Source organism: Parasteatoda tepidariorum, chromosome 3 (genome assembly GCF_043381705.1).
Source record: "Parasteatoda tepidariorum isolate YZ-2023 chromosome 3, CAS_Ptep_4.0, whole genome shotgun sequence".
NCBI lineage: Eukaryota > Metazoa > Arthropoda > Arachnida > Araneae > Theridiidae > Parasteatoda > Parasteatoda tepidariorum.
The window spans coordinates 6,155,313-6,168,278 of NC_092206.1; the positions used below are offsets into that span (position 1 = coordinate 6,155,313).

Sequence of the window (12,966 nt, forward strand, 5' to 3'; positions counted from 1 at the left end):
ATTCTAAACCTGTGCATTTCAATATTAATTTGAAATTGCAAACAGTTCACATATTTTTCTTAATCACACTATTCTAAATTTCAGTTGTTGAGAAAAGTAACTTTTGAAAGTTTTGTTTTAAAGTCTTTCCCACCAGAGGGCTAAAACCAAGTGATGTAAAACAATATGAAATAGTACTGAAAGCCGGATGTAAAGCATCGGCTTCGATGAAGATAATTTTGTGACAATTTTTTTGATAATTCGGTGAGAATTCACCCGATTAGACATATGATATGCTCACTACGTGCTCTTGCGCGCCGAAGCCTGTCAATTAAAACGTATTAGCGTTTTATATAATATAGATTAGCCATATGATGCTCACTACGTGCTCTTGCGCGCCGAAGCCTATCAATTAAATATGAAAACTGTTGCCAACGCGAGAAAAGAAATATCATCGGTTTTATTGATACATACGTATTAGCGTTTTATATAATATAGATATTTCAGGGTCCGCGCTAAGCATAAATTTGGTGAATAAAATTGTGTTTTAGCGAGTGATTTTTTCCTCTGGAATGAAAAATATATATTTTACTCGATCCTCAAAACTACGCCGATGTGAATTCTTCTACAACAAATCAATATTTTTTATTCGATTACAGTAATTTTCAATAAATGCGCTGTATAAGCAATTAGAATTAGGTCCAAATAATGTAAGCCTAAAACAAACTACCGTAAAATAGTTTTCTACGAGAAAAAAATTATTTTGCCTTTGGCGAAGACTTTCGAAAATTGGCGAGTGCTTTTGATATTTGTCTAATTTACTGGCTAATAATTTGAAATCCTTATCGCGGGTCCTGTGTATATATATGTATATATTGTAACAATTAAATTTTAAAATATTAATTAATAACATTTAACAGAACCAGTCTCTAGTTTATTTAATGCAGATTTTTGTAAATGTGTGAATTAAAAAGTTGTATTAAACATTTTCTTTGTGTCTACAGATGGTTCGATGGATTTTATTACGATGGTCTAAGAACTAGAACATTGAATCCGCCAATAATTCCACAAGTAAGTTTTAAATTCTTTTTTTTCCATAAACTATTTTCTGGTATAATTAATTCATATTTGAGTTTATTCTTTTATGTGATGAAATCTATTTATTTATTGAATATGTTACCCCCAAAGTAACGAAATAACTTATTCTACAGCTAGCGTACAGATTACCTAGAGTGATCATTAAAGTGCCAAAGAATTGTTTCATTTTTCAAATTACATAGGTAAAATGCTAACAACTACATATGCACCTTACCCAATAGGCGCTCGTTAAAGTGAACGCTTAAATTAAAATTTTGTAGTTTATTCATTTTTGGATATTTAAATCAAGTGATTACATTCAAACAATCAACACATTAATTGATGGAATCAATCACTTTAAAACCCATAATACCAAGAGTCAAGCGGTTTAAGCTGTTATTAGGAAATTAACAAGACAATTTAGGAAAGTATTTCGGATGTCTAAAGAATCAAATCATTAGTTGGTAGATTCAGTGATTTTTGAACTATGTAGAAGCCGTTAATGTGCATTCTGCACTTTTACAAAGCAAATCTTCAGAATAGCTAGGTAATGTACACGAGCTGTAACGTAGATAATAATTTTAAAACGTTTTCTTTCTGGCTTAAAATCATAATTCGCATAGTTTTTCACTTCAAATTTATATAAATATTCTAGTACTAAATGCGCATTAGAGCGGATTATATTACCGAACGTATTATACAATTCCCTTAAAAAAAGAAGAAAAACGGATTATATTGAATAACTTTTGATGTATCGGATCTTGACGTTCTAGCCTTCCCTTTTCATCAAAAATACGCATCACACAACCCCTTCACCCCTTGAATGCTGAGGTGATATTTGAAGGGCCCCTATTAAAAAACTTAAAAAAACTTTGACAAATAATTATGAAACTCCCTTATAGCCACTTCATTATGTTACATTATTTTACGTTATAGCTAAATCACAGAATGATTTAAATTTTTTTTCTTCCTTTACAGGTTCGTAGTACAATAGATTATTCCAATTTCGATCGCTACCCTCCAGACACAGATCCACCTCCACCGGACGATTTATCGGGATGGGACGACGATTTCTAATTCATAAATTTTAGGTTTTCAAATTATTCCATCCTTCTATCCATTAAGTGGCCGATCACGCTTAATCTCGAAAATAGAACCCTCTCCCCCTAAACGTTTATCATTCAATGTGGACGAGAGCATGACAAGAATAAGGACAATAAATCTTACATCTGATTTCTTTTTGTACATAAATCTATAAATGTGAAAAAGCAGTTTGTTTTAATTTTTGTTCGAAATGTTAATTTTGTTTATCCATGTTGATAATTTTTTTATTAAATTTTAATCTATGTTAAAGCATTTTAAAATAAAAATCACAGTTTTGTGAAGATGAATGAGTATAGACATTCTCAGATAAGTTTATAAATGATCATATGATTTTTTCCTCTCGGTTACCATAACAACTGCAAATCTTGTTTTTACCACGTGCCTTTATAGTCCAATTTCTTACTGAAACGTGGGGAAGAAAGTAAGATTTTCCAAAACGATGGTAACGGAGAGGGGAAAAGTGTGGAGAGTGAGGAAATCGCGTAATCCATTCTATTTAGAAAGAGTATAATATGGTATTAAGGAAACATTTATCTTGTTTTCTACTTTCAGTGTAAAGTTTGTGAAAAGCATAATGATGTTACAATACAAGTATGTCACGAAAAATATTGACGTATTTTCGTCATGTTTTTTTGGGTGCATGTAACTATTGAAGGACTTCCAATCAAACATGTCCAAATTTTTAACACTTTTATGGATCCATAGAAAGTATGCAGCACATACAGGGTAATTCTTAATGTCCAATCTGAATATATGTTTTGAATTCGATACATAATATCTAATGAAATCAAGTATACACATTAAGGGTCTCAAACTGATATTCAAACGGAAAAAACAAAAACGAATCACTACAGAGGAAGGCGGTTTGAAATTTAAGATCAGAAAGTGCGACTGAGAATGCATTATAGAAATAAAGCCTAAATTAAGAACTGGAGTTAGTGCCAAATCTAAAAATAAACTTATATAAAAAGAAAAATTAAAATCTAGACTTTTGAATCTAGGAACTAAATAAAAAATCAAATCTAAACTAGACCATTTGCAAGAAAAAGCTATTGGACTTGAATAAATTTGAAGCTAAGAAAAAAAAATTACGTTATTAATATAGTGTTAAAAAGATAAATTAAAAAGAAAAATTTCATTTTGTAGACATGTAAAAATTAACCAAAACGTTTAACTTAATATCTCTGCTTAAATTTTTTATAACTTGTTTACATTTGAGTCCTTTACACTTTTATACANTCCGCTATTAATATAGTGTTAAAAAGATAAATTAAAAAGGAAAAATTTCATTTTGTAGACATGTAAAAATTAACCAAAACGTTTAATATCTCTGCTTAAATTTTTTATAACTTGTTTACATTTGAGTCCTTTACACTTTTATACAACATCATGAGAAGTAAGTATTTTATACAGCATTAATTAGTTTCATCAAATAATAAAAAAACTTTCTTTATGAACATCAGAAATTTTCTTTGTGACGTCTATGGTAGAAAACAAGATTAGACAATGTTTTCCTTAACTTTACCTAAAACAATAAACGAACTATCAAATTTACTTGTTATTAAAGAGTAAATGCTAAACATATTTTAGAGTGATTTGTGTTTTATTGGTAACAAAGAATTTTAATTATTTGTTATGGATAATAAACTGGTGTGATCAATACACTATAATAAGAACGTTATCAGTATTTATATTGATTTTTTTATTGATACTTTGTAGTTGTTACCGTGGATGACCGTAATCAAGAGAATGTCGACTTTCACCGGTGAATGTCAACAATCACACAGTTGCTTTGGTGAATGTCCGAAATATTTGTTATATCCGATTTGATAATTATTTATTCATTGATATTGTTATATGTATTCAATATTTTAATATCTGCTGAGTATATATTAAGAGAAACTTCAGTGTTCGGAGTACCGGTTAAATGTATACTATCATTAATCATATTAAATGTTAATATTATTATATGTATTCGATATTTTAATATTTGCTGAGGATAGATTAGGAGAAACATCANCTTGTATATATTTCAGACATTTACCAAAGCGACTATGTGATTGTTAACATTCACCAAAGCGACTATGTGATTGTTAACATTCACCAAAGCGACTATGTAATTGTTAACATTTACCGGTGGAGGTCAACGACCACCAATTTCGGTCATTTGTAATTTTGTGTAGTAATAATTAATATTCATAGAGATAACTTTGCCGTCATTCACTTTAGGTAAAGTTACAAATGCCTCAAATTTAAATCTACTATGACATCTACCTAATTTTTAAGTCTACCTAATTTTGAAACATTTCTGAAAAAAAAGGAATTTCCGTCCGTCTTTTTTTAGTGTACTTAAATAAAGTTAAGATAAATATGTAATGAACGTGCATGCACTGAAATATTAGAAACTATTTGAAATTTTTGTAAAAAAATATATAATGCATATATTTAATATATAATGAATATATAAAGATTTATATAATGAATGGTACTATATTTATTATAACTATGAATGTATTATTTGCAATTGTAATATGATATTAAATATTTGTTCTGCAAATTTATCTGTGATAATATTGAAGCCGGTCACTTTAAAATTGAATCATTTAATATTCATTCTGTTTTGAAACAATGTTAAACATCTTCAATGCTTGTTTTAATTTTACTTTGTAAAGCATTTAAAAAAATGTGGGTATAAATCAATATTAGAAGAGATAATGTGGATTAAGGAGGTCTGTAATTTTTTAAAGAACTAATTTAATTTTAGTGTGCTAAAACTCAAATTCGCGCTATAGTTACCTGTAATCTATTATATTTCGTTAATCCAATAAAAAAATCTTTACATTTGTAATTAAAAATCTGCTTATAAATTTACCTTGCCAAATATTTTTGGCTAGCACTCCTGTTTTCAAAACATTTTATGAAAAACTTCTCCTAAGTCGAATATTTAAAATACGACTTAATTTTAAAAATAATTTATTTAAAAACACTACCTTTTTTTTTTAAAAAAAAAAAAGGGCAGTTATAATTTTTAGGATAAATTGTAGCATAAGGAGAATTTTTATTCGCATGCAATTAAAAAGTATTTTAGTTAAATATCACCATAGTTTTTTTAAATATTTTTAATGAAATATGGTACCTAAGATTTTTTATATTGAGACCATATTTGTATTCATGAAAAACAAAAATGTTCATTTTTATGTTTGGAATCAGTAGATGTGTGAATATTAATTTGAATTAATTTTTGACAATTTAATTTTTTAAATTATGCTGTGCCAAAACTTTAATTCATACTGTAGTTTAATTTGTGTTATAGTTTATCGTATCATATTTTAATACGAGATGTAGTAACTGTTCAGTTATTTAATTAGTTCAACGGTTGAGATAAAAAAAAATTCTTTACACTTATTGTTACTCAAAAATAAAAGATGTTTAAAATAAAAGATAAAATGATTTTTGCCGGCACTACAAAATAAAATAATCAGTAAAAATAATAATTAAACTCAAGGAATTGTTTATATTTCATGGTATCAGGATCACTATGTTTTGCAGTTTCAGTTTATTTGAATTCTTAGAAAATGTTAAAAATCGTAATTTTTTATTTAGAAAAAAAAATCTCTTTTTTAATTCAGTGATTTTTCGGGGAGGGGGGGATCATACCCCAAAAAAAACTTCCATGTGACCAAATGCGAGATATAATAATACTGTATAAAGAACTGAAAAATCGTTTGTATTGAAATTTTCTACATACCTTTTTTATCCCCTGATCTCTTCAATTCTTTTATAATAGTTTGATGTTACTGATTATTAAATTCAACAACCTTATTGTGTGTTGTCTTTTTCTTTGTAAATAAAATTTTCTTTTGATTAGTGGCCTATTTTTACTGAGAATTCTTCAACATGTTGATTCAACACAGATGCATTTCAACTGCCTGTTGCGTGAAGTGCCATTGTAATCCTGTTATTCTTTGCGTGAACTTTAAAGTTGTTTTTTTTTTTTTTTTTTTTTTTTTTTTTTTTTTTTTTTTTTNTTTTTTTTTTGTTTTTTTTTTTAAATGCGTACTTGCACTTCAAGAAGAAGATCACAGATACCCACGCATAAGACCTATGACGTCAGTGCCAGCTGATCGCTTATAAGCAAAATGGCGTGTTACAGTTGAGCATAAATTAGAATTAACGTGAAATTAATTAAATACAGCACCTTATAGCACATAAAATTTGTTGAAATCTAATTCCATCTCAAGTGCGTCTTTCACTTAAGTTAGATTTATTATTTGTTTATGCATTTTATTGTAACCGTGATGTATTTTTATTTCGTGCACCTGGCAACTTCGAAGCATAATAGGTTAGTTTATATTCTACAAGGCTTCGTACTTGTCTTTGTGTTAAATAAGAAATATGGAGTAAAATAATTGAAATCTTTGTGAAGGAATATAGAATGTACTTAAAGACTTATTACGTATACTTAAGATAATTGAATCATGACGGACTTCGCTTACTCGTAAAAGAATGGAAGGAACAGTTGCTATCGTAAACAACGTCACTTGCCGGTATCCCATCGAAATTTCATTCACTTTCTGACAACAAAAACAATAAATGAATAAATAAATTAAACAGAAACGAATTTGAAAAAAAAGAGAATAATATAATGATAAAATTTTAGGAAACTACATTTTACCAGGGCTAAAGAGAATAGAAGGGCTGGTTCACTCCTTTGAAGTAGCTCTCGCCGCGCCAATCCTCCGATTTTCTCTAGTGACGTCACCTTGGCGCAAAGCTCGCACTTTTACTTCAAGAACGGAACGTTCGGCCTTACTAGCTCTTACTAATATTGGAGCATTTCTTTTTGCGAGATATTCTAAGACATTTGTTATTTTCTATAATGACTTTCCTCAATTTTTGCAGTGAATTTACAAGAATTGAAAACTATTATCGAAATGCCCGTTTGCGCGATTGCAACTTGAAAAAATTTTGATAGAAAAACAAAAGGAAAAAATATAATTTTCCGCGTGTTCCCTAAAGTAAATGAACAACTATGTAAAGAATGGATTCCGAAATGACTCAGTTATTATAAAACAGCAATACGTTTATTCTGTCGTTAAGAACTTTTATAAAAATTCATTATCTAAATAGAAACCGCCTCGTTACTTCAAAACGAAAGGCAGGTGAAAAAAAAATAAAAAAAAGGATAAAGTCAAAGAAAATTAAAATGTATATAAAAAGTATAAGTAAAATATATAGTATATGGTTGGAATTCTACTAATTTCATAACATATTTTTTAATGTAGTTATTCTAAATATTTATGATTTTTTAAAAAAATTATATTTTCTTAAATTTAAATATCTATAAACAATTGTAAAATTTCTAATGTCATTATGAACCTAAATTATTATTTTGTTTCAGTAAGTAGCGTTTAAGGTTGATGTTTCCTAATGATTAAGTATGAACAAATTGCTATTAACGGCATATTTTAAAATCAGGGATTCTAAATTTAACTCAACTTATTGTTATAAAAGAATATGTAGATAAAAAAAAGTGTCGATATATGCTTTCATTTTTCTTAATATTTAAAGTTAAAACTGAACTTTTTAAAATAAAGCATTTATAGTGCCATTTTCGCCCACTAGTAAAGCATTTTTATAAGTTTAAAACGGTATTTGTTTTAATATAATGGCCAAGAAAGTTTTTTTGAACTATGTTTATGAACGGAAATAATGTGCTAATTACGTAAAGTTTGAAAACTAATAACCAGAAAAAGTCTAGCTTAATTTTACAAAGAGAAAGATGCAAAGTTATCATAATATCTTTGCTTGCGATCTCCGAGATCTGTGGACACAGTGACGTCATGAGGAGGGAAATTGTAGCTTCAGCTCTAAGAGCGGAGTAAACTAGCCCTTCTATTCTCTTTAGCCCTGACGTTTTACAGGTAGACTAAAAAGAAGAAAGAAAATTATACTTTCGTCAATCCTTAATCAAAAAACTAAGGGCACATCCCTTTCGTAATAAACTTTTATCACCATCGAAAATCCCTTCCTCTTAAGAAATGAATGCATCATACGTTTTTCCATTTCGATGCGATTCAAGCATTATTGTTTTTGGTGTTAATCAGTTATGGGAACTATGAAGCCAAGATTGCCAACACCAGTTTCTGGTTTACACAATTCACCAGCTACCGCTTAATACTTATAGATGTACCAAATACAACAAAATCCTGATCATTAATGATAAAGCGATCTTTATTAATATTTATAATTATAGAATACGATAATATCGCGAACATTATAGATAACATAAAATATAAAAAAGATATAAATGTTATGCAGAACTACAATTATTAATTACGATATTATTGTGAAAGTATAATTTTTACTTGTGTGACATAAATATTGGAGCCGCCATGACTCAGTGGTTAAGGCACTAAGCTCTCGATGTGTGGGACTTGGTTTTAACTTCAGGTAGGAAGTACTTTATTTACGTCGAGCTAGAGCTGCACAATGGGCTAGTGGCGACTGTCTGGGAAACATCCCTAAGGATGAACCGAAAACATGCCATCGCAATTTGGATCCTTTGTAGCGGGGATTGCTCCACTGCTTTGGTAGCCGAATGACCTAGCGCGAAGTCGAGCATTTTACAGTTTAACGAAGACCGATACCGCACACTCTCTGTCCCTACGCAGACTGGTTAAAGTGGTCACCCACCCGCTTACTGACCGCAGCCAGTGATGCTTAACTCCGGCGTTCTACTGGGTACCGTGTTTTAACGATCAGTCCACTGCGGGACCAAACCAGTTTCAGATTACTGGAAATGCGAGCGATGTTGACCACATTGCTGAAATCATTATCTCTTAGAACCTTAATCTTATACAACGGTCTATTGAGGGAATGTTCCTTAACGAAAATATTGACTTATGTAAAAATAATATAAATGAGACAAATTAAAAAATGCATGGCAATATATCTTTAAATATCGATATTTTTGACAATACATCGCTATATTAAAATTCGGTACTTCCCGTAAGGATCAATATTCATGCTGGTGACAAAGGTGCAACACATGGTCCTTATAATGAATAAGTAATATAGTTCGTTCACCAGGAATAGGCACCACCAGACCCTGACTAAGGGACATACGGGGCAGTTGCCCAGGGACCCCACATCAGAAGGGGCTCCAAATCGAATAGAAAGTTTATTTTAAGTTTCCTTCTTTAATGAACTTTTTTTAAACAAAATATCTGTACAGTGTAAAATCGTCAGTTTTATGTTGACTTTTTCATTAATCTAGCGTATGAACAAAATCTATATTTCGTAAATCCATGGCTTTCCTAGGGCGGAATACAGTTAAATTTTTGAAATTACGTTTACAAATTTGGTCAATCAAAAGCTTGTATTTTTACATATCGCAAAATGCGATATGTTAAAGAAAATACAGGTTTCTGGTTGGCTTAATTGAAACATCATAATTGCGAAAATTAATCTGAATTCCGCCCTAATGTTAGCAAGGATATGAATTTATCGTAGATAGATAACAAAGTTAACTATCAGAAAACTGCATTCGACATGATTTACGTAGAATTGTCAGAAAATCAATAAAATGGACCGAAAGATATTTCGTCTCACCATTGGAGGAGGGGTCTTATAGCTATTTTAGGTTCTAGTTAATTTTCTTGTTATCTAGAATGAGGTGAAAAATTTAAATACCGCTATAAAATTCAGTTCTTCATTACTGGAAAAGTGGGGCATAGGGGGGGGGGTAAAAAAGTTTTTGCCCTAGGCCCCAATTAGGTTAAGTCGGGCCCTGGGCACCACTTCCCAGTTCATTTCAGCGCGGGAGTAAGAGGAGAAACGTCTCCACGCTTGAAATTGAGACAACCCTTAATGCGCGCCAAACGCAAGTTCTTTTTCAGTCACTTACTTCGCTTTATCATCTGCTATTATAGCTCTTGTTACTCTAGTTAATTAAATATATTGCAGCGAAATGTCTCAAAAAAGGACAAACTATTGACTCAAAAGAGAGAAATATAATCAAATTCATGAAATATTTAATGTTAAAAAAATGCACATCAAGATTGTGAAATAAATATTATTGTCATACGATCAACAAATAGCAACCTTGCTCAGGATTGTTCATATCCTTCTCCCAAAAATAGCATCGCCGTATAGCACGTGATGAAGGCGGTGCTAAGTGCCAACTCCTGGCGAACGACCTATACCAGACGGTAGGGGGGGGGGAAACAGTTCCTGTCCACGCATAGACAAGAAAAGCGAAAGACTATGGTTTGTCTATGTGAATTAATCCCCTAGCCATTCGTCTGGAGTGATGACGGCGACTATGGTTACGAGGTTTAACTATTTCAAGTTGGGTCGTTATTTAAGACTTTTGTGGTCTACGAGAGAAAAGAAATCAAGGGGGAAAGAAGCTCCCCTCTTTTAAATGCGCTTTTTCTTGTTTCCATGGCAACAGACAGCCTTAGACTTCGAGGCTAGGGGAGTTCTTTTTATAGGCGAACTGTAGGAGGAAGTTATAGATTAAAGAGGAAATTTTGAGGGAAAAACTATGCTTGCCCAACACGATTTTAATTTTTTCTCAACATCAAAAATTGTAAATTTAATTTTGAAATTTATTGGGGATGTAAATAAATGACATATATATATATATTCATTTTTACGATTTGCTTGCTGCTGAAAATTATTTTCGATTCTTGACATTCGTTTTTCTCAGAATCAACTTTCGTGGACCTTTCTTCTCCCTTGATCTTGAAATATGTTGAATTTATGATCTGAAAAGAACACGATAATGCGTTTTTAACAACAACATGGCGAATTTTATAGCCTCGAGTGTCTTTTCTTTTTGCGTGTAAAAATTACGTCAGAGGAAACTTTTTAATGTGTCAAACAGTCCATCATTCGAACAATGCAACAATGTTTCTTCTTTTTCCTTCTTTATTCTATCGTTATTATAGACCGAAGAAATATCGCAATTTCAATTTAGAGTAATTTTAAAAGCAGCGCCATTTTGTTCCAGTTAAGAACTAATGTAAAGAACTCGAATGAATTGTTAGCTTGTTTTTTCCCTGATCAACTTCAGTTTCAAAAAGGAACAAATGATTATTTCAACCTGTCTCTTTAACCATCACATTCAAGGTCAAATAAACACATTTTTAAGCTTAGTTTTGGCTCTTTTTTTTCTCTTTACGTTTTATGTTGTTTTTTTATATTGCGCCTTTTATGTTGTTATATTCCTCAAGCTGTGTGCCTGAAAAACTTAATGAATTGTTTAACATTCAATTTGTCAATCGAATAATGTTTTAAATAACCTTCAAGTAATAGTAATAACCGGTTTAAAAGTCATTTTAAAATTAACTGTAGAACTTTCGAGAAGAATCAAGATCTTTGTTTCAAAATATTGCACTAACTGTGATGAAAGCCTGTTGTAAATATTGTAGAGATGCCCAAACAAAAATAGGATGATATATTCCAAGACTTATCAAATAATTCATCCTCCTCGCATTGAATTTTAAATCGTGTCCTTCAGTTGCAAAACCGACCATCCCTTCAAATTTTGAAAATTAGTTTTTTTTTTTTTTTTTTTTTTTTTTTTNTTTTTTTTTTTTTTTTTTTTTTTTAATTTTTTGAAATGTATATATTTTGCGCACTGTACATATTTTAATCTTTACTTTATCATGTTAAAATATTAAAATCTTAAAAATCAGAGCTTAAATAATACAACGCTTATAACTTATTTTTTAAATTATTTATAACTGCTATTCTCATTAAGTTAAAAAAAATCACTCAAATATAATTCCGTTTTTTTAATTTTTTGTAACTACATGAATGTAGTTTTTAAGGATTTTTTATTAAATGAATAAAATGGTGGTATTTTGAAAAATAAATAAATAAAAAATGACAAACTTAGTTACATTTTCGTGGATTACTCAAAATCAGTCAACCCAATTAAAAATTCTCTACATGTAACCAAAACTATATTTTATGGGAACATTGTATGAAAAATTTGTGGTTGAAAAATGTGCTAGTAACAAATACAGCAAGTAAAAAAAGCGTAGTTTCGAGTAAATTGCGTTGAAAAATTTGTGATCAGTAATCCATATAAATATATAAAATTTTGCACTGCACCTAACCATAACCATAGTGCATCAATACCAAGTGTTAATATTTCTTAATGTTATTTATAATAGTTCCTAAACTCCAACAGATGGCGCTCTGCGCAGTAATGTAAAAAGATTGATTGTATTGTATTCAGTTTCCTGTCTATGGCACTGTAACATAAACATCATTCCTTGTTTTTTTTATTAATCGAGTTGTTAAAGAGCGGGTTGTTTTTGTTTTGTTCTTTAAATGATCAAATGAATCCATTATTCATTGGTATTGTAGAAATTGTTATTCATTATTGTAGAAATTGTATACTTATTTCGAAGCTTCAATTGCTAGAGTAAATTTATTAATATCTGGAATAAATTTAATTCCATTCCACCGAAGGGGGCATTTGATATTTATTGGTTTTAAGGACTTGGTGTTGTTTGTTGCTTTCCGAATAGATGCCAACACGAACATTGGTCCCCATAACAGACAAGAATGAATTTTAATATCTCTCTGAATTATCTAAAATTATTAATATTTTACAATATATTACATTTTTTTATGTAATTTTAACATTGGTTAATATTGAATTGATGGATTAATGAATGAATTAATATTTGAAAAAAGTGTATTAAAATCAACAAACCAGTTCATCAAAGTAAATTAAAAGCAAGTATCACGAAACCTTATTCAAGAAAGTGAGATTTGAAAAAA

At 30.0% G+C, this 12,966-nt stretch overlaps 2 protein-coding genes across 2 annotated transcripts in view; both read left to right on the top strand.

The window, feature by feature from the left end:
• The window catches only part of LOC107453180 (cGMP-dependent protein kinase 1), a gene marked incomplete in the record, with an annotated part of 47,639 nt that extends 44,391 nt beyond the window's left edge, over positions 1 to 3,248 (top strand). Inside the window, 2 exon segments of the mRNA XM_043046985.2 lie at positions 984 to 1,050; positions 2,035 to 3,248. Coding sequence (XP_042902919.2) covers positions 984 to 1,050; positions 2,035 to 2,133 — 166 coding nt within the window.
• LOC139425192 (cGMP-dependent protein kinase 1-like) overlaps positions 1 to 12,966 on the top strand; it is a 127,465-nt gene that overhangs the window by 76,102 nt on the left and 38,397 nt on the right. The window lies entirely within an intron of this gene.